Here is a 25,359-nt window from a genome sequence, read left to right as displayed (position 1 = left end):
GGAATGTCTGAAATATCAAGTTCAGCAATTTATTTTAAATGGAACTTGAAGTACCCTGATCAATAACATGGCCAGTCTCAGAGATGCAGCTATCATGATCCTTCTGTTAATTATTGTTAGTTCATGCATTGTCCAACAATCCTCAATTTGGATTATTATCGTGTTGTGCCATGATAGCAAACTATATTGCTATACTTAAGTGAAAAAAATATGTATTTTAACTGGCTGTTACAAAAGTGGGAGAATCGCAATATAACATCAGCAATTCCATGCTCAACAACACTCATCACTCTTGATAGCTGTGTGACTGGCTTAGTTGGCACTGCATCATTTAGAAATATGATGGCAATTTGCATGCCTGCATTTTGTAAATATGAAATACTTGTCCAACAAGGGCTTTTTTTTTAACTTTAAAAAGGGTTTTCAAAATTATGAAACAACTCTAAAACTGGCAGTGATAACCTGAAGTAATCATTTACAATTAGTGATTTTGATGAAGCAAGTTTCAAAAAAGATGCAAACATTGATTTGTAATAGAAAGAAATCAGAACTAAACTAAATGCCAAATCATGAAATTCAGACTGGCACAGAGAAATGGAAGCAAATCAACAACAGGGACTGAATACAATGCCCATGATTTGAGAAATTTCTGCACAATTCCTGTGTGAATGTACTGTCTATGGTTACTGTCAAGGGTCCAAATTTTAAAACCAATCTTAGTCACTAACACTGAGCTCTCTTTAGACAGGAGAAGGAAAGATAAGGAGTTATTAATAACCCAAAGTGAGAATTAAATTCTCCACACTCCTTGCTCAGCTGGGATGTGTTGCCAGTAAGCACTGTGAATAGACTTATCAGAAGTGTTCGCACATAGTCGCTGCAAAGGGCTACAAACACAGAAGACTTTAGATATAACCCTGTTCAGGCATATTTGCAGGAGGCTGGTTGATATTTGGGCTGAGTTATATTATGCGTGATTATCTTGACTTATCAGAATAAAAAAGAAAAAGGTAGGGAACTAAAACATCTTTTAATAAGCAATGGCATTTTAAATTTCCCCCTAGTCTTTTGGTCAACCAGATCCATAAGATGCACTCAACCACAAAGGGCAAACATGTAACCTATTCCTAGGACACCACAATGCCACTAACATGCAGGCATTACCCATTGACAGCCTCAGGAGGGTAACTTAGTCCCTCAAATTCCCCCAACAATTCCATCCCAAGTCAATACCTTCTGTACACATCTCTAAATAAACCAGTCCTAAGTGAACAATCTCTGAAGTGTAGCTAATCATATCACACCAGTCTTCAGGGGATAGTCTCTACATAACACCACTTATCACATGACATCTTTCAGCTGTCTCAGAACTGGTAAGAACAGGGGAAGAGGAGAGAGTGAAAAACCTGGCCAAACTTTTTGAGGAGTTTTTTGAAGGAGAGGAGAAAAATAGCAAGACAAGAGATGAAGGAAAACCAGAATGCAGGATTATCATGAATTGCAAAGGCACATTATTGAAGACAGAATGGTGAGGGGCACAAAATAATTTGAGTTGGAAGGGCAGAGGGTACCTGCTGAAATCTGGGGCTGAAAAAAAGATTGGCGAGGCTCAAAGGACTAAGACCGAGATGGCAGCTAGGATTTTGAAATTAATATGGAAATCAGCAGAAGTTGCCAAGGACAGGAGTAATGAGACTGCAGAACTTTCTATCAAATGTCAACTTTGTCACTGTGACTCAAAGAATGTTGAAGTTGATGCTGAAGATGATGAAAGTATCAGCAGCAGTGGGGATGTCATCTAGGCATTAGACTGAACAATTTCAGAGGTGAAAGCAAAGCTATTTAGCTGTAGACTAAGCAGAAGACCTGGATTGCACACTGTTAGATTCCATCAGAGAGCAACAGTGGACAAATGCAAAATCAACATTTGAGGCACATGATTTGATAGAAGTCAAACAGGATGGCTTCACTCCTGTTCACACGAGCTAAACAAAGTTTAAGCTCGTTCAGGACCCAATGCCTTAAAATCTGTCAGATAGAAAAACGCTAGTTATGTAATTAAAGATGAGACAGAGGGGAGCTCTGGGTAGAAATATGTATTTCTTTATAGTATCGGCCAGAAGTAATATATAAATTACGAATAGGAGAGAACCAGAAATTGAACTTCTGGTAAGATTAGAAATGAATGCTTGGGCATGGGAGGTGGAAAAGTTGTAAAATATGTATTCAATTCATTACAGTAACTTAGAATGGAACCAGAAGAGTGCACTGCTGCTGAGGTGGGCCACAGAGGACTAATTATGCAGGAGAATGAATGGTTAATCGTACACGTCATGGAGAGAGAGAAGCATGAGAATCCCACAATTACGCATATAAGTTGTCAATGACTATTCGGATCAAGAGAATCTGAGTTAGGCTTGGATGGAACCAGACTGGAAGAATTGAAACAGGGAATGGTGGATGAGTTGAGTGAAACCAATAGATCCAAGGGTTTTGGGAAAAGGGAATTTTGGAGAGGGGGGTTCTAAGCTAAGAGGACAGAAGTGTTGATAGGCATTTCAATTTTAAAAGCATGAGCCTTTCTCAGATGAAGATGAAACTGACAAGAGCTGGGTGAAGATGAACAGGTGTTGCAGAGTAGGCAGATGGTTGGGCAGCTGGCGGATAGCATCAATTTTCAAGAAATCTTCACCATTATCTCCTTGCTTCAGGTGTCAGAAGTGAGAATGGAGTAAATGGGGAAGGAAAGTTTGAAGAAGGTCGTTTATTGTGAAAACAACGTTCAGTATTGCCAATGGCCGTTTGCATGAATCTGGAGTAGGAAATTGTTTGACCACAGAGTATCCTCTGTATAACACTTCTAATTATACCCATAGAAACATCTTCTACAAAAACACCTCTAATCACATTACACAGTCTTAAGGGAATATCCTCTACATAACAACTGTAATCATATCACACCAGACTCAAGGGAGTTACCAGCTATTGAATATACGCAGTTGTGACCCATCAGGCCTGAAGAGCATTTTCTAATATTAACCCTTTGATAATTTTATTTTTCTATGCCTAGTGCCATAAGTTATATGAGACTATCTATGCCGTGTTCCTTAACTTCCACAATCAGGTGTCTCTTACAATTGAGCTAGTTATGGTCACTTGAAAAGGAAAGTGTACAAACTAAACAGGCAATATCTAGTCCAAGTTGATGAACGTCAGGCACAGCTGCAACTGTACTTCAAAACCTCTGGACGAGGGAGAAAAAGATTGCCCAGGCAATCGGCGCAGGCTGATGCTGTAATTTTCCTGTGCTGTAATTTTCTTTGTCCTTTGTTCTCAGTGTGCCTACTCTTTGTCACTAACCAGTAACTCCTGATGAAATTGCACATGTACGAATAGGCAGCACAGCATTGTGCTCAGCTGGAAGTGTACCCATCATGGATCAAGCCGCTAACTCTGCCTGCAAAAACCTACACAGGAGCACTCAGGTGTGGTAGCAATAGAAGCCTGACCATGGATTCATACTCCATAGCAGAGTCAAGACCATTGGGGGTAAGAGGAAGAGGGGAGGAGAGAAAAACAGAAGAAAAGAAACATCCACTGTGTTATAAGTAGAAGTTATTACACTCTATAAATGCTCCAAGTTAGAAAGTCTTGCAAAGGAATATTCCAGCAAGCTTTTAGTGAGATACATTAAAGTTTAATTGCAATGGGCAGGAAATGCACTCTGTAATAATAAAAGCCAAGGCTTCTTCAAAAAACTAGATGATTGCAAGCATGCTACAAATGACTTGCTTGAAGACAGAGGTTTGCGTGATGCCATAAACAATGACTGTGCAACTGCACCTGTTAATTATGCCATTTTGACCCACCATTTCTATGCAGTTGGAATTTTTCTATGTCATTTATGCTGGATGTAAAACCGGGAATGTTCCCAGGGGTAATTCACATACCAAAATGGAATTCAAAACCACATCGCATCATCATTCATATTATAGAGATTGAATGTACCCCTCCCATTTGGATTCAAAGTCAGCAACAGTCGATATCTTGACGTCGGCATTGAAACCCTTAACCCCTACTCAGAATTCTGGAGTTGCTCCTACACCATGAGGTGTTATTGGTAAACAGTCAAATAACTACGAGCAATTTTTCATAAATAAACACAGGGTGTTGATCAGATGGCAGAAGTAAATACCCACACAATCCCTATCTTCAGGGAAGGTGGCCATCTTTATACATTTCATATTTTGGGTTCCTCGATCACAATTTGTTTTTCAAATACAGCATAAGAAAAGATCATGCTGCTTCCACTTTTGGTCAGCTTTTTACTAACATCTGAAAAATGTTACCATAGCAATTACAAATTTCTTTCTCAATGGAGTAAGTAAAAGAGTCCTCGAACTGGGCATTTATCCATTGCAACTCAAGTGGTTTTACAGTTTTTTTTATTGAATGGATAAAGTGATTGCCAGGAGTAGAAAAGTTACCATATTCTACCATCAGGATCGACTGACATTATGCCTAATGGTTTGTGTATGCCTTTGTGTATCTCCTAACCTATTAGTATCCCCTAACCTATTAATATCAACTTTTTTTTGTTCCGAGTACAATGGTAGCACATATTGTCAATTTTGCTCTGAGCTGGCTGACAGTGTGGGCCAATTTACGAAATGATTGGGATTGGAATCTGGGGAAAAGTATAAGTCCTGGAGAGACAAAGGACAATTTTGCCAAGTCCCCGGAATACCACAGCAGTGAGTGGGGGGAGCATCTGCAGAGGGACCTTTCAGATTTGGTGTCCTGGATGGGGCCCATCTTCCAGCCACAAAATGTATCTGAAGATCCATCTTCTTTCTCAGGTGGTCCATCTTCCAGCCTTTGAATGCTCCCAGGAATCTACCTTCATTTTCAGGAGATCCGCCTTCTTTCTTCAACAGTGGGTTAATGATGTTGCGGGCCTTTTGAATATGCCACCTGGACACGACAGCGGACTGCGTGCCATCCAGGCCTGACCTGCCACTAAATACAATGTACAATACATGCATGGGTGATAGATGTTGGCATATACAATACACCAGGGTACATCATTAATTATGTCAGGACCAGAAGATTTGGTGTGTTTTCCCGCCAGCCTCCTCAGGGGGAAACACTCCTTGTTCCCGCCCTGGCATGGCTCAAAATGGGAGTATTCTGCCCACATACTTACTTTGGGCATTAACAGTGCAGGACATAACTGAAACAGCAAACTCAATTATTCTTAATGTGAATAAATCATCAATGCCTTGATGCTTCAGGAAACAAAACAAAGTTTGTCTAAATGTAACACCGGAGCCCGCCTGTGCAGCCTGGTCCCGCCGGTTTAATTCACGGCGGCAGGACCGGCATAACAGCAGCGGGACTTCGGCCCATCACGGGCCGGAGAATCGCCGGGGGCCCGCCGACAGGCGCGGCGCAATTCCCACCCCGCACCGAATATCCGGTGCCGGAGAATTCGGCGGCCGGCGTGGGCGGGATTCACACCGGAGAATCCAGCCCAAGGAGTCAGGAATGGCAGATACAGAGTTACATAATGCATTCCATTTTAAATTCTAAACTTAAAGAGGCCACATTGTAATAGTTGAGCACAGCCAGCTGAACAGGGGTAAGCAAACAGGATCAATCTCCACCCAAATCTTATTTTGTACTTGAGATTCCACTAATGCCACAAAACGTTTTTGTTATTTGTTTGCCAAGCAAATTCCAATACCCAAATTCCGATTAAACCATAAACTATGTAAATTCTGGTAATGTCCATTTAATCAAAGGCAATGTATAAGCCAACATCTATCATCCATGCATATCCCACTTTTATAGGGTGATCCTGTTGTTGCCCTGGTTCAATTTGATTTAATTTATAATGTTTTTTTTGGCTGAGTTAATAACCATGTTTCCTCCCGACACATATGTTTTTGGATGTGCTTACCTTCCTCTCCTTGTCACCATACTCGATGCCCAAGGTATCCATGGCACGGACGATGGCCGACAATGACTGAATGGTGTTGCTGTACACTACAGGCTTGTACTGCTTCACATCGTCACCAGAGAATCCATCCTCATGGATAATCCTGGAAGAATATAGTGCAACCGTTACAAGGAAATTGTTCAAATAATCCCAAAACTAGATTGGCAGTCCTGCTACCAATGCTGCCAACATGAAAGTTATCACACTTCCAACAATTACTAAAAACAAATAAATGTAATCTCTCTTTACCCTCTGAATATCCCTTTCAATTTAGATTTTAGAATTTATTCTTTAGGTCCCTGATCATCTTTCCGCAGATTCCACTTGACGGTCCGAAAACTTTTTTTAAAAGTACACGTGCTTTTCCTTTATCTTGTTGATTTTTAACCTCACTAATTAACAATCTCATTCTAGCTCTCCAATATTAACCTTCTTCTCAACCAGTATTGTCCACCACCCACATGCGGCTAATTGGGAATCCAGATGCGGAAAATTGTACTTGATTACTAGGTTATAAAATGTATAATACACATAATCTTTTGGCATGTGATCTCAATGTTTGTTTTCACAAAAGGTGTGCATTTGGACTTTAACCTTTCTGAGCATTTGGTGATAAAATGACAAGACAAAAATTGGAATGTGTGAGTGCTTTTCCATTCTTGTGAGTGCTTTACTTCCTTAGTTACTGACTGGCAGTAGATGTTCGTTAAGCAAATATACACACACAAGAAGTATATTTACCTGTATTGTGTCTGCGTAAAGGGTTTATACTAAAAGTGTATGTCTAAAACCGTCTCACTATGTCCACATCTGAAACTTCAATTGGGCAGTATTCCACTAGATAGTAAATATTACCTTTCCTGTTTTATTCCTTGGTCCTCCCTCCACAGCTGCTCAAGTGCTGCTAATCTCCAAAATTTTCCATAATCTCAGACTTGTTACTAAATACTGGAAGACTATTTTTCCTGATCCCCTTTTAACATATATATCCAGCAACAGTCCTAAAGTGGCCCAGGTTTGTCTGTACGTTTTGAAAGATCCTTCATCAATCCTTTTCTCCATGTAGCTTACAATAATTTACAATCCATTTCCTCTTATTGCTCTGACTGTACAATAGGAATTCTCAAGTTGCTGCTCTGAATATCATGGATTTCCATCCATGCTGATGCAACAATCCCTTTGAGCAAAGTTGAATCCAGTTTTCAAGTAAATGTCAAGTCCTTCCTCATCAGCACACATTTTGTTTTAAACTTGTGCGCATTTCTTGTCTATTCTGCATATTTATTTATTTTGCCCCACTTATCTACGCTGGGTGGAGTACATAGAACATAGAACAGTACAGCACAGAACAGGCCCTTCGGCCCTCAATGTTGTGCCGAGCCATGATCACCCTACTCAAACCCACGTATCCACCCTATACCCGTAACCCAACAACCCCCCCCCCCCTTAACCTTACTTTTTTATTAGGACACTACGGGCAATTTAGCATGGCCAATCCACCTAACCCGCACATCTTTGGACTGTGGGAGGAAACCGGAGCACCCGGAGGAAACCCACGCAGGGGGAGGACGTGCAGACTCCACACAGACAGTGACCCAGCCGGGAATCGAACCTGGGATCCTGGAGCTGTGAAGCATTTATGCTAACCACCATGCTACCGTGTTGCCCCTAAGTAGTTGCACAATATCCACACACAAGGGGGTACATTACTTTGATTAATATACTGGTGCACTTTGATTCTAACCTAGTCCCTATGAGCTGTAGATTATCCATTTTTTCTCGCTATTCGTACTCTTTATATTCTTTATTCTGCCAACGTCACGATGAATGCTGCAATTACTCGCTCATTGATTTTCATCGGCTGTTTTCTTAATACCTCAGCTTTGTCATCATGAATATGCCACTTTTAAAGCTATCTGTCGGCACAGCTCAGCTAGTACTCTCTTGCCTCTGGATCCAGAAGGCTGAGAGTTCAAACCCCACTCCAGGGACTTGAGCACACGATCTAGGCTGAGGGACTGCTGCAGTGGTGGAAGTATTGCTCTTCGAATGAGAGCGTTCAACCTGCTTGTCCCAATGGTTAATGTAGATGTTAAACTCCCACAGTGATAATTCAAAAGGACCAGGGAGTCTGCCACTTGTTCTTGCTTAATTAATACACCAAAAATAGGTGATCTGCTAATTCATGTTGTTGCCTGTTCAAAATGGTCAGCGCATTCACCTCCAGAATTACAAGGCAATTTAAATGGAATGTTTCAGAGAAACATTCTAAGTTCAATGTAAATTCTTCCTTTTTATTAGATATTCTTTCCTCTGTTTCTAATTAAATATTTCTCAATTTTGACCGTGTACAAATTCAGTCCTAATTTCCCAGTCCTCTCTACATTTGCAAAACAGTTACATTTCTCAAAAATTCATTCCAGTTCAAACTTACTCTTTCTTTACAACAACCAAACTACTGAATTGTAAACTTATAAATACTGAAAGTGGCCCAGGTAGTATTAAATTAATTTTTTGCAGCTTAAGCAAAGGTTTCAAGTTACCTGTCGTGTTTATAATTTATCCTAACACCTGTCCTATAGTTCTTTCACTCTCGCTTCAAAGTATTTCATCTGGAATCTCACTCACAGCAGCAGGATCACAATACAAAAAAAGGCCACGTGATTTACCTCAAACATCACTACATAACTAATGAAACATTGTTGCGGAATCTCTGTAAAAAGAAAATCGGCTACCATTCATTTACCCCGAGGAAGATCCCTTGTACAATCTGCGTATGAACGGTAGGCCTAGGCCTACTTACATTATAATAGCTCAAGCCTGGGCTAGCTTTAGGGCCGCTGCGCCTGCTGCAATGGGTGAATCGCGTGAGACACCCAAATCGGGCTCTATGCCAGGTGCAATCTAGATCATGCCCTTGCTGGGCATGATCCAAATGATGATATTTAAATGAGCCATTCGGCTCGCCGCGTTCACACAGCATCTGGAGGTCAACGGCCATGCCTGAAAGACCTCGAGAGGGCACCCTTTCACACTGGTTTTCACAAATATGGACTTGGCGCAACGGCATCTCTGGGGGGTTTTGCAGGTCATCAGAGACCCCAGGATGGTCGGGTACAGTGCAGGTTAGTACCCTGGCACTCCCCCTGGCACTGCCACTCAGGAACCCTGACAGCTCCTGATCACCGCCCTCCCACACCTTGGGCAGAATTCTCCGCTCCCACGCCGGGTGGGAGAATCGCGGGAGGTCCGTTCCCGCATGCGCGGCTGACATCATTAGGCGCGTCGGCCGCGTCATTCTCGGCGCGCTGAGCCTTGATGCCAGCGACAAGGCCCCGCGGCCGAGTTTCCCGGCACAGCCCTCCTAGCCCCCCGGCGGGGGGAGAATAGGGGGCCAGGAGAGGCCTCCGACGCCGTCGTGAACCTCTCCGGGTTTCACGACGGCGTCGGGCCTCTGGGAGAATTCCGCCCCTTGTACCCCAGACACTCGCACGTAACGTCACCTGAACTGGGCACTGGTCTTCTCTCTGGTGCACACGCCCACCCTCTGGTCGCTGAAATGTCCCCGGGAGCGAAGATGGCTACTCCTCGGATCCCCACAGCAGTCCTTCCACCAGCTTCACTTTTTAAAAAGGTGTACTAACCTGCGCCCACGTAACCACTTGCTGGGGAGGTGGTTAGATCATGGGAGGCCATTAGATTGGGGGGGTCGCTCCCGTTAATTGTATGGAAATTGGCCTTAAATGGTGATTATTGGGCATCACTGGCTAGACCGGCATGCATTGTCCATTCCCAATTGCCTTTGATAAGGTGGTGGTGGGAGCTGCCTTCTAGAATCACTGCAGTTAATGTGATGTGGGGGCCCTTAGTGTGGTTAAAAGTGGAGTTCCAGATTTTGGCCTAGCAACAGTGAAGAAACGGTGGTATATGACATAGTTCCATGTCAGGTTTTGCGTGACTTAAAGGGGAACTTTCAAGTGGTGGTGTTCCCACGTGTCTGCTTCCCTTGTCCTTCTAGATGGTTGTGGTCGTGCTGTCTAAAGAGCCTGAATGGGTTTGTGCAGTGCATTTTGTAGATTCTACACACTGCTGCCACTGTGAGTCAGGAGTGGAGGGAGTGAGTGCATGAGGTACTGGTGGGGTGTGCCAATCAAGAGGGGCTGCTTCATCCTGGATGGTATTAAGCTTCTTGAGTGTTGTTGTAGCTTCACTCATTCAGGCAAGTGGAGTGCGTTCCATCGCACTCCCGGTCTGTGCCTTGTAGATGGTGGACAGGCTTTGGGGAGTCAGGAGGTGAATTACTCACCACAGAATTCCCAATCTCTAACTTGCTTTTATAGCCACAGTATTTATATGGTTGGTCCAGTTCAGTTTGTGGTCAATGGTAATGCTCATAATATTGATGGTTATGTGTGGCCATTGAATGTCAAGGGCAAATGGTGAGATTCTCTCTTCTTGGACATGGTACTTGTGAGGCGCAAATATTACTTGCCATTTGGCATGGGGATTGACAGGGTAGATACGGAGATGTATTTCCCTTTTTGGGGAAATCTAAAACACAGGGAAATAGTTTCAAAATAAAGGGACAATCATTTAGGACTGAAATAAGGAAACATTTCCTCCCTCGGTGCCCGGAATTTTCCGGCCATTCTTTTCTGGTACAGTCAGTGGCGAACCCCCGAAGATTTTTGGCTTCTCAAGGGATCAAGGGATAGAGGGAGCAGGCAGGAAAATGAAGTTGAAGCCGTGGATAGGCCATGATGGCAGTTAATGGCAGAGCAAGCTCAACGGGCTGTATGGTTTAATCCTGTTCCTATTTCTTGCATATTTTGCAACTACAGCCCATTATAACTCTTCTCCAACTCTATGTCATTTTCCCTTTTAATTTTTATTTGTACAGTCAACAACTTTAGATAGCTTTGGAAAAATGGCATTGGCTGAGGTGAATACAGAAACTGAAAGAAATTGTACGTGGGCATGACTTTGACCATTTCTGGTTGATAATTCTGATTGAAAAGGATCAGCAAGAAGCGGATCTAGACCCTCAGATGGGAGTTTCAGAATCCTTGAATAGAGGTTTATGGAAAATATGTTTATGATAGTCTTTGAAAGAGTTACTGGCCATGGTTGTCTTCCCATTTGGTGTTTCTGTTGCATATTGAAGCCAGAGGAGTAAATGTTCTGGTACTGCCCACTACAGGAATAGTTGCGGGCAGGACAGAAAATTTGGCGGACCTCTCAAAGATCTGACCTCAGGTGTGAAACTCCAGTCTCAGGGTGGGTGCAACTGGAAAGTCCCACACACTTTTTTCTCAAATATTTGTTTTAACAGCTTGAAAATGAAAGCAGAACGTGACCACCCTGGTGTTCAAAAATTTGACTTTACCTACACAAGTTTATTATCCATCTCTGTCCTCATAAGGCTGTGATTCATCCCAGTTGAAGGCAGCTTTTCCATGTGTGTTTCTTTATGCACATTACTTTCTTGCAAACTTCATTTTAATCAAGGCCCACTGCTTTATACCCAAAAGCTAATTCTTTCCTAAAACCTCTGAACAAGAGAACTCTTAATTCCATCTATTTCTTATTACTCTTACAGCTTTTAAAGCTGCAATCCTGCAGTTGACTAACCTCTGCTTCATGATTCATTTTGCCAATTTTTAATCACATCCTGCTGCACAGATCTAGACTATTCATGTAGGTTTGTCAGTTTTGCAAGGAAAAAAATCCTCTCCTTCAGGATTGTACAGCTGATCTTGGACTTGTATGTCTGGTGAGCTAATGAATAGAACTTTCCACTGATATGTCCTTCCCATAACCCAATCTTCATTATCTTGCAGCGATACTTCACATTAGACCAAGACTTTGAACAGATGCCAGTTGGCTGCTTAGATGGGAAGTGATGTTCTGCAGTTCAAAATGTGACCTGCTCAGTTTGAGCTCAGTTGGGAGATTGGATCTTTTGATTGTCGGATGGGATGCCAGTTGGAGGCAGCAACTTCATGCTTGAGACAGTTCCAATTGGTCATCCAGCCAAACCTTGTGCTTGGTATTCCTTTCAAGATACAAAAAGGCCACTTGAATGCAGACCAAGTGGCACTCAAACATACCAAACTGTGCTTTGTTGAGCGCTTAAAACGGCATCATTCCCCTTCCCTACTTTGTTATCACTTCTTTCACCCAGTTTTTCTGCCCATTTAATGCAGTATTGCTGCTGAAAAGGATCACTGTGTCAGGAATAAATCGGCTGATTGGAAAATATACCAGCCGTTTTAAATTCTCACAATTTAGAACAAGATTTCAAATCTTGAATATTGAACTTTAATTGTGGCTCATTTTGCTCTCACAGGTCAAAGCTCATGGGTGGGATTCTCCGTTCGGGCAGCCTGCCTATGGGGTTTCCCATTGTGGGCAACCCTGCACCTTCGGAAAATCCACGGGCGTGAGTGCACTGCCAGCGAAGCAGAGGATCCCGCCAACGGAGAATCCAGCCCCATGTGTTTATTCCATTCAAGGCCTCAGCAGCATAAGAGTTCATCTTCAAAATAAATGTAAAGCCTACCTTTAGGAAACTCAAGCGATATGAACATTGGGTTCAATACGATCCCATTTGAAAAGTTCCTAAAGTACATAGTCAGCACACGATCTATTCTGAAGTTGTAAAGCTGCATTTTTATATTGAACAATCATATCCTCATGGTCATTTAATACATCACAAATTTTGCTGGAAAAAATATAAATTTTTCCTCAAAGCTTTTTGACTTACACTCATCAGGACATTCACAAGAATACAAGGCAAGGGAAATCAACAAATTTATACTGTATGAGAGTGTGCTGACTAGTCGGCGAGTGGACTCTGATTGGTAGTGGCATTAACATGGAAAATGCACCAGTTAATGGTGACTGATAGTTAACAACCAAGCATGGTTCAAAATTCAAACCATGGCAGCTTGACTCTGATTGGTCAAGGCATTGTCTTGAGGAATGAACCAGCGAATGGCTGTGACTTATTTTGTTTAGCTGAAATGGACGCAATCCATGCACATGTTCTTTCTGCCTGTAAAGAACAGAGCCCTGTGTACTGACATATGTAGCTTCCTGTACATGCAAATGCTCCACACTGCGAGCCTGACTGAAGATCATATCAAACAGTATGTTCCTTTCACTGTTCACAATAGGCAAAGTTCAGACCATACCCAATCAGTCCATACTTGCAATACTCATAACACAGTGTTCAATATTAGATGTGATTCTGAGATTGGGCAACATTTGCTAAATAATCCTTAGTATGCTAACAATTACACTGGCAACCAACTTACAATTGTCAGTAAGGCTCGCAGTGCGGAGCATTTACAGAGCGGATATGTACACACATTGTGCCTTTTTAAGCTAAATAAAATAAGTGACAGCCATTCGCTGGTTCATTTCTCAAGGCAATGTTTTCCCCAGAGTCAAGTATGCCTGGTTTAAATTTCAAGCAATGCTTGGCGGTTAACTGTCAGTCACCACCAACTGGTGCATTCTCCATGACAATACCTTCACCATCAGAATCCACTTACCAACCACTCAGCACTCTCTTTTTATACAGTATAAATTTATTGATTCCCCTTACATCGGTAATCTTGCAATTGTTCTGCTGAGTTCAAGTCAAAAGGTTTTCACAATTAATGTCTCTGTTTCAGCAATACTCAAGTTCTATACAACCAAACGACTACATCATAAGTCATTCTAATCAGTTACAACAGGATTTGATCTATCGCTGAGAAACGTGTGACTGAACAATGGGAAAATCATCAATAGCTCATAATTGTTAGACCCTTAATCCCTCATTCTTCAAGGAAGACAGTCTGGTCACCGCACGGAACAATCTGCAACATTACTGACAATTGCAGATGTATTAACGACAGCAGAAAATACTCGATCAAGTACAATTTTCTACTACTTCTGATTGTTCATTTGGATACTGTCTTGCTCACTTTCATTGGTACACTAATTAATTTACTCCGAGGTGGGCAATAGTGTGCTCATTGCTGTTTGAAGTGTCAGCATGGCCCGGAGAGTACGCTGATATCTCAGACAGGCTCGGGGTCAAGTCCCATTACCAGGCCTCAGTGCAAAAGCACTGCTGACCTTAAATGAACTGAGCTCTGCATGGCCAAAGATGCAATACAGGTGAAATGCTAAGCCAGGACTTTTAAAAAAATCTGTTCAGACGTAACCAAAATCTCACCGAGCTGATCAAAGATGCGCAGAAAGTTTTCTTTGTTTCACTGCCCCCTCACACACCATTCAAAATAGATTGACTGGCCATCTTCGTGATGTTTGCATAGAAATAGGAGTACTGTGTTTGCTGACTGGTTTCCAGACTTGAAATCAGTTAGCTGTCTGTGAGGAACTTTGGGATGTAATAGGGAAACATGATAAGGTACAAACTTTCCTGGTACAAACACTGGATTCCACCAAAGGGAGTCACGTTCTATGGATTACACCTTGAGAAGTTCAATCCAGAAGTACTTCAGTAGCCAACATGCCTTGAATGTGAATCATTAACTTCCTCTCACCAGTGTTCTGTGGAGTAGGTGGAGAGGGAAGTGGACGTTGAGAGTAGGAGTCAATGAGAACAGAAAGAAATCCTCAGGACATTTCTAACGATAGATCCCAGACTGAAAATAAAGCTACCACTTCCCAAACCACCTATGCAAGCATGCACGAAGAAAGGCCAGACCTGCATTTACATTGTGACCTTCACAATTTTTAATTGTCCCAAAGTGTTTTGCAGCTAATTAAGTATGTGAAATGCAGTCTCTATTAGAAACGTAAAAAAAAGCAGCAGCCAAGTTGCACACAGCCAGCCCCCATAAATATCAATATGCTCCTGGAATCATGGCTGACAGCTATTCCCAAATAAATGGCCATGGGTCTCAGGTAAGAGATAAAGATATTGCTTAAGGAGGGTTTATCCTCAATTACACTCTCATTATCTAGGCAAGGCCAAACAAAATGCCTCTGGATGTGAGCCAGTTCCATATTCATGTGTATTTCTTCTGGAAGCTATCCCACAATTCATCAATCTAACTTACCACAGAACAGACTTTATAGAACACAACATGAATAGGAACACAAGCTCCGATTTAATTAGCTGGATTGTTAGTGGATGCAGATCTGGTCTATCTCGTGGATCACATAAAGGGCTTCACACAATTAGTTCTCATGCATTCAGTCAAACTACAGGTCAGTTAGAAGATGCTTATTTGTCACCCTCCCCTCCAGACAGGGAGTTGCATGCTGTAGCAGTAAATCTGCGTTAATAACTCCTCACCCATTAAAGCCTTATCTCTCGGGCCATGACTTCAAGCAAGTTTAATACAGGAAACCATCTTAAATCAAAAGAGCTTAGCTAAGTATTGGCTTTGGGATGATGATCTAAATCACAACTGTGATGATTCCAACTAAGTTGGGTTGTGCGCATTAATGGTGTAGGTGATCTCACCCTGGCAGTGTACAGATGACAGCTGTACCAATTTTTGCCAGCCAAGGTCTGCCCCTAAATTTCACCCTTGGGTTGGGAGGAAAAGAATGAGCAACCCATGGAAATTGATCACAAGGTTAGGGACATAGGTTTCCAACTCATGTCCCATCTTGATCCCTGGAATTGTATACATTCAGGAATCCCAATATGTTTGATTTAAGTGACAGATGCCCCCAAATGCTCATTCATATCTGTGACATTCCACAGTTCAGCTTATTTTATAAACAGGGAATTCCCCAAATTTGTAAATTAAACTCCATGCAATGATATTTGTGAGGATATTACTTTTCCCATTTGACATCAAATCAGTAATAAATTAGGCAAACACAAGCAGTGGGGTTCTCCCGCAATTGGCGGGATGGCCCGATGCCAGCGCCAAGAATGGCGCGAACCACTCCGGCATCGGGCCCACCGGAAGTTGCGGAATCCTCCGCACTTCTGTGGGCTAGGCCGGCGCTGGAGGGGTTGGTGCCAAGCCAACCGGTGCCAAAGGGCTGGTGCGAGTTGGCAGGGGGGTTCTTCTCCGTGCCAGCCATGGCGGAGCCTGACTGAGGATCTCCCACGCCTACCCGAGGACTCCACTAGATGGCCTCCCGCCGTGTGGGACCATGTCCATTTCACTCCAGCGGACTGGCCAGGAACTGACGGCCACTTGGCCCATCGGGGCCCCCGGCCGGCATGGTGTAAACCCCGCCCCCACCCAAAAACCAGCGCCGGAGAATACGGCAGCCGGAGCAGGGGGGGGCGAGATTCACACCCACCCACCCCCCCCGGGGATTCTCCGACCCATCGGGGGGTCGGAGAATCCCGCCCATTATCCAGAATGCTTCTGTACAATCAAAGAGTGAATATTCAAATGCTTGTGGAACATGCTTCCATCGTTCATACTGTCACCTCAAAGTATTATTTGACCTTACTATTTGCTGCTCCTGTTACTTTGATATACCAGCCCTAAATGACAAGGTGGCATTGAACATGTCAATTTCTTATTACTCACCAGTTTCACCATGGACCACTCCTTGTGAATTTAACACAACAGATAGGATTCTCTGTCCATTCATACTGGTGGGATTCTCCGATTCCGCAATAGAGAATGGAGTATTGGCTGAGCACCAAATTCTCCATTCTTGCTGGTAGTGGGATAAATTCAGAATACTGGCCAGGGAGATTTAAATCAAACAGTTATACTCTAAAACTGAAAATAAAATCCATGTATAATTTTAATCGGGGCTGAGACTGTTCTTTATAAGAGACAATGCACATCAAATCAAACAGAGACTGGCTGGATTAAATGATCCATTTCCATGTTGTAATTTCTATGCACTAACTGTCACTCCCACCTCCCTGGCCTATTTATACCAACACAAAAACCTCAAAATTATTTCAGATTAGTCATGATCGCATTGAATGGCAGAGCAGACCCAATGGGCCGAATGGCCAACTTCTGCTCCTACATCTTATGCTAGCAATCCTTTGGTATGAATGCTTACCATATTTGCATCCTCCATGGCTCAGTTGTGAGCAAAAGATCATGGGTGAATGGCCCCACTTCAGAGATTGAGTGATGCCACAGTGCTCAGGGTACAGCACTGTCTTTTGAATGAGATCTTAAATGGAGGCCCAATCTTCCCTTACATGTAAAAATATCATTTGGCATTATTAAAAGAACAAAGGAGTTTGCCCTTGCCGTCACTAAAACAGTGTATGTGGTCATTGGCCTCAATGCTACCTTTAGGTCCTTACTGTGTGAACATTTGTTGCTGGGTTTTCACATTACAGCAGCACCTGTAGTTGGAAAATACTTTATTGATTGTAAAGCACATCGGGCTGTCCTAAAAAGAGCTACAGAAATATAAAAAAGAAAGGGATTTTGAGAAAGGAATTTATGACAGATACACGAGGCATTCATATTACAGAATCTCTCAAATTCTACAGAATCTCTCAAATTAGAGATTAACATCTTCAGCAGACTGTGCATTAGGTCTGAAATGGTTGAGGATAACTCACCGTTTACCCCACTCTCATCAGTAAGTGAAGGTAAAGACGCCATAGCCCCAGATGACCATAGGTTGCTTTCCTCTTTGAGGGGGAGAGCTGACTTGTGGAGATTTAACCTGAGGATCACCACACCCAGGCAAGGGGCAAGGTTTAGAAGGCAGACCTTCATGAATAACCTCAGCCGGTACGGGTATTGAACCTGCGCTGCTGGGCTTGCTCTGCATCACGAACCGGCTGTCCAGCCAAGTGATCTAAACTGCCCCAATCGCACCACAGTACATACCTCTGTCCTACCCTCTGCAGCATTTGACTGCCTAAAACCTTTAAGTCCATATCGACATTCCCTCCCTGGTCAGGCAGTAGTCACCAACTGCTCCATTTCTTGTGTACATCTGAAGGAATACAGTCTGATGATAAATTAAACAATGGCACAAATTGATGATTATAAGCTGTACTGAGATGACAAATGGTGGCAAACTTACACTTCTGAAGCTCATTTGCAGGGCAGTTATAGCCCTTACACATTCACTCATCATGAATTACTTCACCCTGTCACAGGTGATTATGACACTGTATACAAATCCCACCCTGCAAATCACTTCATGTTGAATACAACCCGATTAAAACACCCGAATCTCAGCCTAGGGTGAAAACAGATGGTTAATACCATCAACAGGAACAATATGGAAAAAGGGTGAAGGCTCGTAAGCACAGCAGTGATATGGAGCAGAAGTGAATGCAGTAGGCTGAGGAGATGAAAATGCTCTGACCTGCAGTTCCAGATCGATGCTCTGGAATTGAAGTCCAGAGACCAAAAATATTTGCCTGAACTCATAAGATCCAAGAAGAAACGGCAACTGTAAATCTCACATAATAATGAAGAACTGGAACCGTTAGCAATCAGTCCGACAAGAAACAGTCTCCCAGATGGTCACAGCGCTCTTTAACCCAAGTTAACGCGATTGATTGCAAATCTTTAATAAACGGTGCTTTTGTAATTGGACCAAACGGCAGTAATTGTTGCATTTAATTCCTAACATTTTTACTACAATGTACACAGCATAGTGAATCTTTACAGTGCTGCTTAAACAAAGCCCTCAGTTAACCCAGCAGATTATATATTGGTTTACTTGCCATCAGGTTAACACTTCGCCAGAAGTGTAGAGGGTACATAGAGCAGTTTAACCTAACCTCTTACTCATGACAGAAGAGTTTATAGAAGAGTTCCCCAGAAAATCTAATGTAAAAAATGATAAACTCTACAAAGAGCAATGCTTCCAGTTTTTCCCCTTTCTAATCTCAGTTTGAAAATATTGGGTATCCATGCTCCAGTTCAAATTGAGTAAACTCAAAGTATGTCTACTTACTGTTTTACTAACTGTGCTGACAATGATAATCCTGTAAAGGTACAGTAATAACATGGCCAATAAAACATTCAGATTTTATTCTAGACAATGAACTGCAGGAACAAAGCAAAAAATAATGCAACTCAAAAACTCTCAGTTTCCTAATCGGGAACTTTAAATATACCTCAGTTTAAATCATCTGTGTAAACATGAAGTAAAATAAATAGGAAGCCTGTATTCTAGGATTTTCAGGGTCCCACACTGGGGAAACTGGTAATGCAAGTTTCAACCCGCGTCAACTCTCCATGGTGGATTTAGCAATTTGATGGCCTAACTGTGCAGGCCTGCCACCTTTGTGCTGACTGACCAGGCAGCCTGACTCACTAATGGAATGTGGGGGGGGTAGACTTGTCATAGGGGCTGGGATTGTCTCCATTGGGCTCCAGCTAATCCTGTACGCCTGAATTTGTAGAGTGGTTCTAACTAGACAAGCAATACCAAACTTCACTTGTATTCCTGTGCATGTTTCGAGGTCCCTCGCCTCGGCTCTACCAACCTGTGACAAAGCTCTGCTAAGTGGGATATGTGCCTGTGCAGCGACAATACAGCTTGGTCTGGATGATCAATTGTGGTTTCCTGAGTGTTAGACACCCAGGTGGTTGACAAAATAAACACATTCCTTGCCACAGAAGACTAGTGATTGTGGGGACAGGGCAATGAGCAATCTGGGGTTTTGATACAGCTCTATTCACTCGTACAGTAATCTATTCTGTTTTCATTCTTCTAGATTTGGATGTGGTCTAAATCATCAATCGATCTGAATGTCCTTTCTCTATGTTAATGCTAAACGCAGAGCATACAGCTTTTTTAAACCAATCCAATTTGGCACAACCTGCTGTCAGTACACTAGACGTCCTGCAAAATGGTCATGTCTACATCAGTTGAGGGCCTGGTGATTTTATTTAGGCCCCATCAAAATTGTAACCATTAACAGAATGGCTGGAATTTTCCAGCCCTCCCCCCGCGTGGTGGGTTTTCCCGTGACGGAGGCTGCTCACCACTGGCTGCTGGCAGGATAAAGTGATTGGTAATGTGCATGACTTGCCTGTCCTTCCACCAAGGAACCTGCAGCGGGGGTCAACTTTGGCAGGGTTGGAAGATCCCACCAGTGGGAAGGGTTGGAAAATCCCAGCATTAGCTTCCTGCACTCATATGAAGTGCACATTTGGTAGGGATATATTTGAGTAAATCCAGTATACTGGTGGTGTGGGTTGGAAAGGATGGTTGATTGCCATTAATTTCAGTTAGGTTTGTGACATTTTGCGGCAGAAAGTGGCCACGGTCATTTGAACCATCGAGCTTCAGCAACATGACACCAGGAACTAGCTGTTGGCCTAGACATTTGCTGGTCTTTTGCATTGGCAGCCAGGTTAAATATGGAGAAGGGAGTTCCGAGGGAGTTTTGTGGTCTGGAAGGAAGAAGCACTGCAGATCTTCCTTATCCCACAAAGTAAAGAAACAAACATATGATGAATGGACTCTTCTGCTTTTGATCCTCCTCCTAGTATACTTGGCAGGTGATATCACAGCAAATTACCTGCTTGGGGCACAGCATGTAATGTCAATGGACTGTTGTCTGCTCATTTAAAGAAAGACCCTGAAGGTTTCAGGCAGGTGCCTTCACCGTCTGCTCATAACAGCAGATTAATAGTAAAGACAGTGGGATTCAGCAGGGACATCAGTGGGTAACTCACCTGGGTGGACTTTAACTGCCTACCTGCCCAGTGGGCTGGGTGGATTAAAATTAACCCCGTGATATTTGTTTACAGTGGAGCCAGGTTTACTACACACCTGTGATTTCAGGGCTACTCTGTGTGGGGAACCAGGTGGCGAGAAGAATTTTGTGACCTACAGTCAGATGCCGAGCTGGTGATTTGTGACGTATGTTTAAAAATCAAGCAGCAATAAGAATTCACCTGTAACGCTGAGCTGACATCTCAAGACCGAACGTGTAAAATCCGCCAATCTCAACCGAGCAAGCTTCCAAAGTTCTTTCGTGATAAAATTGCGCTTTGCTGATTTGCGGCATTACAAAGAAACAGTGCTGGCTCTTGCCTGAGGATACCACCTTTACATTCAGGATTGCGCGTGATGGCAGCAGAGCTGCTTAAAACTCCCTGCAGCGGGGCACATGCAGTGCTGCCGTCTGTATTCACACTGGAGCAGATTAATGGCCCTGTTGTCATTTGCTCAAACACTAATCCACTGATTTATTTGAGTCACACAATATTTAAGCAGAAGTCCAGTGACTGCGGTACTTTCACAGTCCTTGCTGAGTACTGTCATGTTATACTTCATGCAGGCTTTCCTGATGATGAAAACTCCCCGAGAAAATGCGGAGAATAATCTTGTTTGTGGAAATGGACTGCAACTGTTTTCTCCTGAAACACAGACACAAATTGAGTGACTCAAATAGGCTGCATTAAACAAAAGGCCTCCACTGTCTTCACAAGGCCCCAATGACACTATTGCGAAGAAGTGCAGGGGGTGTTCTTGCCAGTGTCCTGGTCAACATTCATCCCTCAAGCAATATCACTGAAACAGCTGATCTAGTTATTCCTCATTGCTGTTTGTGCGAGCTGGCTGTTTGCCAACTGAAAGACTTTCTGAACAAAGTTCTCATTGGTGACCCTGTACGAAATCTGCTGGGATTGCAGTAGGTCTAACCTGTCCCATTTCCAAAATACCCCCCCCCCCCCATGCGGAAATCTTACTGGCTCCTTCTGCCCACTCACTGCATGGACACGGCAGGAGCTGGTGAATCCGCAATGGATATTCCTTCCATCAGTATTAATTATTGCTGCTTCTTGGAGTCACCACGTGGATGGGGGCTGCTATTCTCACAAACCTTCCTGAATTGTTCTGGAGTCTCCTAGAGTTACCAATTATTCTCCCAGATACTCTCAAAATGAATACTGAATGGTAAATGATAACAATCACGTTGTCAGCCTCTCATTCAGCTTTACAGTCTGACCAATGACTGAAAGAATCAAGGCTACACATGCTTGACCTCTCTCACCCATCTTATCAGTGAACCAATGTTGTGAGTGAAGCAGTGAAGCATGTCAGTCCTTAATTCCATTGCATCACATGTTGAAACCTCTGAACATATGTCCAGATTTGGCAACACTGGTGACAACAGAAACTCCCGAGGTGGCAGTAACTGCCCAAAGCTCATCCAACTCCTGGCAGGTGGAAATTGTCCCTCTCTCCAGTCAGCACCAAATGCTTCATGGAAGCCTACACTGGGAGACTTCATTCCAATCTATGGGCATTTCTGTCCCCTTCAGGAGCTTTGTCTCCTTTCATGCTGTTGCTGCAATGTTGGTGAATTGAAATATTTCTCCAGGAAGCCAATAGGGGATTTCCACAGTAGCTTTATTGTAGTGTTAATGTAAGTCTACTGTGACAATAATAAAGATGACGATGTTATTATTATTCATGAAGCAAGACTCAATTGGATGGGTGCAGGGAGCAGGAAGGGGGAAAGAGAGAAGGTTGCAGGGGGCAAGTGAAAATCCTGTCCAAAGGAGGACAACCTCCGAATGCCTTTTCTAGGGAGGTCTCAGTCGCAGGGTTGCAGCTCATTACTGCATTAATGTGCCATGGTGAACAGGACAACTTGTTGAAATCCCGCCCCCCCCCCCCCCCCCCCCCCCCCCCCCCCTCACCCAGGCTCATGGAGGGATCAAACTGAGATCAGGCACTTCCTTTATAATAATAATCTTTATTGTCACAAGTGGGCTTACATTAACACTGCAATGAAGTTGCTGAGAAAGCCCCTGGTCCCCACATTCTGCCGCCTGTTCGGGTACACAGAGGGAGAATTCAGAATGTCCAAATTACCTAACAGCATGTCTTTCGGGACTTGCGGGAGGAAATCGGAGCAGCCGGGAAGAAACACACGCAGACACGCGGAGAACACAGACTCTGCACAGACAGTGATCCAAGCGGGAATCTAACCTGGGACCCTGGTGCTGTGCAGCAACAGAGCTAACCACTGTGCTACCATGCCAGAGGAGCCACACTGGCACAGGGACAGGTGATTTGGAGAACAGAATGAAGTTGGGAATTGGATCTAGATAGTAAGAAATCAAATACCAAGTTTACAAGACATGAAATACAAATCACTAATGTCATGCCTTTTAGCCAGTGAGAAGTCACAACTGGACACACCACTACACGTGGGCAGAGCCTCCTAACCAGTATATGACGTTTCTTTGTATCACTATTAATTATTTTGATGCTATTTTACACTATTCTAAAATCCAGTCATTTAAACGGAAATATATTTTATGAGACATGAGTCGGTTCTTCTTTCAGTAACATTTAATGGCTTCCTATTATTCAGCTTAGTGAACCCAATCTTAACATTGTCTATTGATTACTGGATTTCTACTGATTACTGAAGTCATCCGAAGACATCATCAAATAGATTTGATTAATTATCACATAGGTCTGAGGAAGAGGAAAATTACTTCTCCTGGAACTCAAAATCAGTCTGAGTTATTAAAATATCAATTCACTCCTCTGGTTTAGATCCAAGATGCACCATTGATTCAAACTCATTTTCACTTTATACTAAGTAGCAGGACAAAGACTGTTTATTCCAAGTGAGTTCTCAACCAAACATTTTTGGGGTTTGGGCCTGCACAAACAATGAAAGTTCAGCAGAAGTCTGGTCAATTCAAATCTGAGGCTGGATATGTTTTCCAAATTGGATTGTTTGGTTTGTTCTGACTAACTGATTGGATTACACAAAATATATAAACAGCGTACACATCACAACTTAACTCCAGTTCATCTCCAGGACTGTGCGACGCCAGCCTGGAGTTCAAGCCCAGGACAATGTCTGTCCATCCTGGAGGTCCCGAGTTCACAACCAGAGCAATGTCCTTCCCTCCTGGAGAATGAATTCACGCCCTCTAGCTGTTTCTCTTTTCGTCTTGAAGACTTTGATTTAAGCCCCAATGCTGCTCGTCAGTTCTGCTTTGGTACCACTGGTACGCCTGTATTTGACATCTGCTTCACTCGTTTTCAACCAGCATTTGAGTTTGACATGTCCTAGCTTTAACTTTCACCTTGACATCTCAGTGTATACGTTCAGTACCAGATGGGATGCAAGGGCAATGCTGAAAATGTTCCTTCCCAACAAGTTTTCATTACTCTAAAACAACCCAAAACTGGTGTGAATGCAAATCCAGTTTATGATTCCTATTTATGACTCTCTTGGCTAGGGGTCCAATAAGCCAATATTGTCATTATCAAGCCACCCAGCCCCTGCTGTAGTGAGACTGATCTGTTCTTGATTGGGATTCTAGAGTTGCCTCATTCTTCCAAATGCTGGTCCTATTGTTCCTACCGTGCCCAAGACCCCTGGTACTAGCTGAGGCTCTTGTGCGCCACTCAGTTATTAAAGGTCAAGTGACCTCATTCTAATTGCAATCCTTTGTCCCAGGGAAGGCGCTCCATGGCATCAATCACACAGCTGTGCCGAGTGGATCTGAACTGCGGCAGTAACACTGTGGGGAATGTGCACTAACACGTGGCTCAACCATAATAAAGAAGTGACTTTGTCAACTGGCTCATTCGATCCGCTCCTCTGCTGTCACACAAGATTTATTTATAAGCCTCTCGTAAGCTGCAATAGGAACAAGAGAAAGCTATGTTTCATTTTTTTCTCCCTGTACTGTTCTGCAGCTTACACTGAAAGAGATATTGTCTGTTATTGTAACTTAATCCATGAGCTGACAAGGAGTTGAACAGCAGCACTGAGAGGCAATTCTCTCCAATTGCCCCATCACTTTGTGGATGTTTACCTTCACCTAATGTCTTTCCGCAAAGACATGGCTAAAATCACCTGTACTTAGGCGGTGTGCTGGGATCAAATCTTCCTCCTGGTGCTGCAATGTAGGACCTGGAGCTTTCAACTCTCACAACCTCTCAAACTTTACTTTAAATAAAATGAGTGACACACTTAAAAAGATAGTTGGAAGAGAGTGAAAGCTAACTAACCTCTTCATCCTACAACTTTGTTAGTTGATCTCCTGTGGCATTGCTCACAGAAAGTCAGAATCAAAGTCAGCATTAGGATAGAAGCATTACACCGTGTAAAACACAACATATTGCATTCCTGAAGTTTAAATGGGATTCAGTTTATGGCTAAAGTCTAATTGGTGTTAACACAGCGTAAGTTAGGACAAGTGTCAGTTAAGAAGTTGCTGTTAAGTAAACACCGAGTGAAATCATGCAAGCTTAGTTAAAAGGTGATCCAAGCCCTGGTTTAAACCCTTGGCAGTACGAGGCCAGGACATTTTGATTTGCACGCAGAAATCACCAGGACATTAAAACTGACAAGTTTGCAAAGTTTGAAATTCACATTCCAATATTTCAACAATGTAACTGGAGAAGGGAGTCAGATCTCC

General features: G+C 43.0%; 1 protein-coding gene across 2 annotated transcripts in view; it reads right to left on the bottom strand.

Annotated features, from left to right (window-relative positions):
- Positions 1-25,359, bottom strand: part of gnao1b (guanine nucleotide binding protein (G protein), alpha activating activity polypeptide O, b) — a 283,425-nt gene that overhangs the window by 189,900 nt on the left and 68,166 nt on the right. For both annotated transcript variants that reach the window (XM_038806936.1, XM_038806935.1), the window contains exon 3: positions 5,963-6,104. In XM_038806936.1, the coding sequence (XP_038662864.1) occupies positions 5,963-6,104 (142 nt within the window). The remainder of the gene's footprint in view (positions 1-5,962; positions 6,105-25,359) is intronic.

This window comes from Scyliorhinus canicula, chromosome 9, assembly GCF_902713615.1.
Source record: "Scyliorhinus canicula chromosome 9, sScyCan1.1, whole genome shotgun sequence".
NCBI classification, from domain to species: Eukaryota; Metazoa; Chordata; class Chondrichthyes; order Carcharhiniformes; family Scyliorhinidae; genus Scyliorhinus; species Scyliorhinus canicula.
The sequence above is the reverse complement of the archived record's forward strand: the minus strand, read 5'-3'. Positions and strand labels throughout refer to the sequence as shown.